Below are 1271 nucleotides of genomic sequence, written 5' to 3'. Positions count from 1 at the left end.
ATAAATGAAATGATAAATATAAAAATGTTCATATTTCTTTCTTGTTTTATTTTATTTGAAAGAATCACACCCAATGAGGGTGTTAATTTAATAAATAATAAAAAGAAATAAGAATAAAAGATAAATAAAAATATAATAAAATATTTATTTTATTCTTTTTTATTTATTTTTTATTTTATTTATTTTATATTTATTTATTTTATTCTTCTTCTTTTATCTTTATATCTATTATATATTTCTTATTTTATTATTTATGTTATATTCTTATATCTTTTTATTCTTATTTTATATTTATTCATAATTATTTATTTCAACAGATACAACAGAAGATATACAAAAATATCAATAACAAAAGATTGACAAATCTATATTAATCATGAAATATAAATGATAGATGATGAGAGAAAATAAGTATTATCTGTATTGATAGAAATACAATAATTATCACAATAAACATTATCATAAGTATTTTATCATTAATTCAAATAGAAATAATCATATTATAATACAAATAAATACATAATAAAACACAACATAATAAACAATATCAAAATAAAGAACAAAAACAAGAACAGAAATAAAAAAAGAAATAGTAAAAGAGAATCAAAATTGAATAATTAAAAGAATGAAGAGAACATTTGGTAAGAATATTAATTTCAATGAATTAATATAATACAATTAAATGAAAGAAAACATGATGAAAGCAAAGTATTTGAATTTGTAATAAATAAAATAAATGAAAGATATTTAAATGACTGGAAAAAAAAGAAATGGAGTGAATATATAAGAAATATATATTGTATATTTAATATTATGAAATTATCAGTAACCACATAGAGTTCATTAAATATAAAAAGATATGCTTTCCTCCAAGTAGTAAAGATGTAAGAAGGAGTAACTATGACAGGAAATATTAATTCTAAAATATTCCATTGTGATGCTTTAAAATATTGTAAACATTGTCCTATCACAATTCCATCTATTACCATATTTTGTTAGGATGTAATGAAGAAGAATCAAATATTAAAACATGAAATGTATGTAAACAATTATATAAACAGATATTAATTACTCATTTTAATGAATTTGATGAAATAGATTTTAATGCACCTCATAAATGTATTAATAATAATGAAATGGTTATAACTTAAAATAAGATTTATTGGGTAGTGAGCATTCTTTTATGTTAGAATACAGATATATATTATCAAATCATCAAAGAAAAATGATATATTAATAATGTTGATATATATCAAAATAGAATTAAAGAA

General features: G+C 17.8%; 1 protein-coding gene across 1 annotated transcript in view, besides 4 other annotated features; it reads right to left on the bottom strand.

Moving 5' to 3' along the window:
• Positions 1–388: a repeat region.
• Positions 308–464: a repeat region.
• Positions 455–627: a repeat region.
• Positions 548–1263: a repeat region.
• The window catches only part of EDI_051510 (uncharacterized protein), a gene marked incomplete at both ends in the record, with an annotated part of 1923 nt that continues 1833 nt past the window's right edge, over positions 1182–1271 (bottom strand). Inside the window, one exon of the mRNA XM_001733485.1 lies at positions 1182–1271. This exon is cut by the window's right edge and continues 1833 nt beyond it. Coding sequence (XP_001733537.1) covers positions 1182–1271 — 90 coding nt within the window.

Source organism: Entamoeba dispar, genomic scaffold, assembly GCF_000209125.1.
Source record: "Entamoeba dispar SAW760 scf_1105229463347 genomic scaffold, whole genome shotgun sequence".
In the NCBI taxonomy this organism is placed as follows: Eukaryota; Evosea; order Mastigamoebida; family Endamoebidae; genus Entamoeba; species Entamoeba dispar.
The sequence above is the reverse complement of the archived record's forward strand: the minus strand, read 5'-3'. Positions and strand labels throughout refer to the sequence as shown.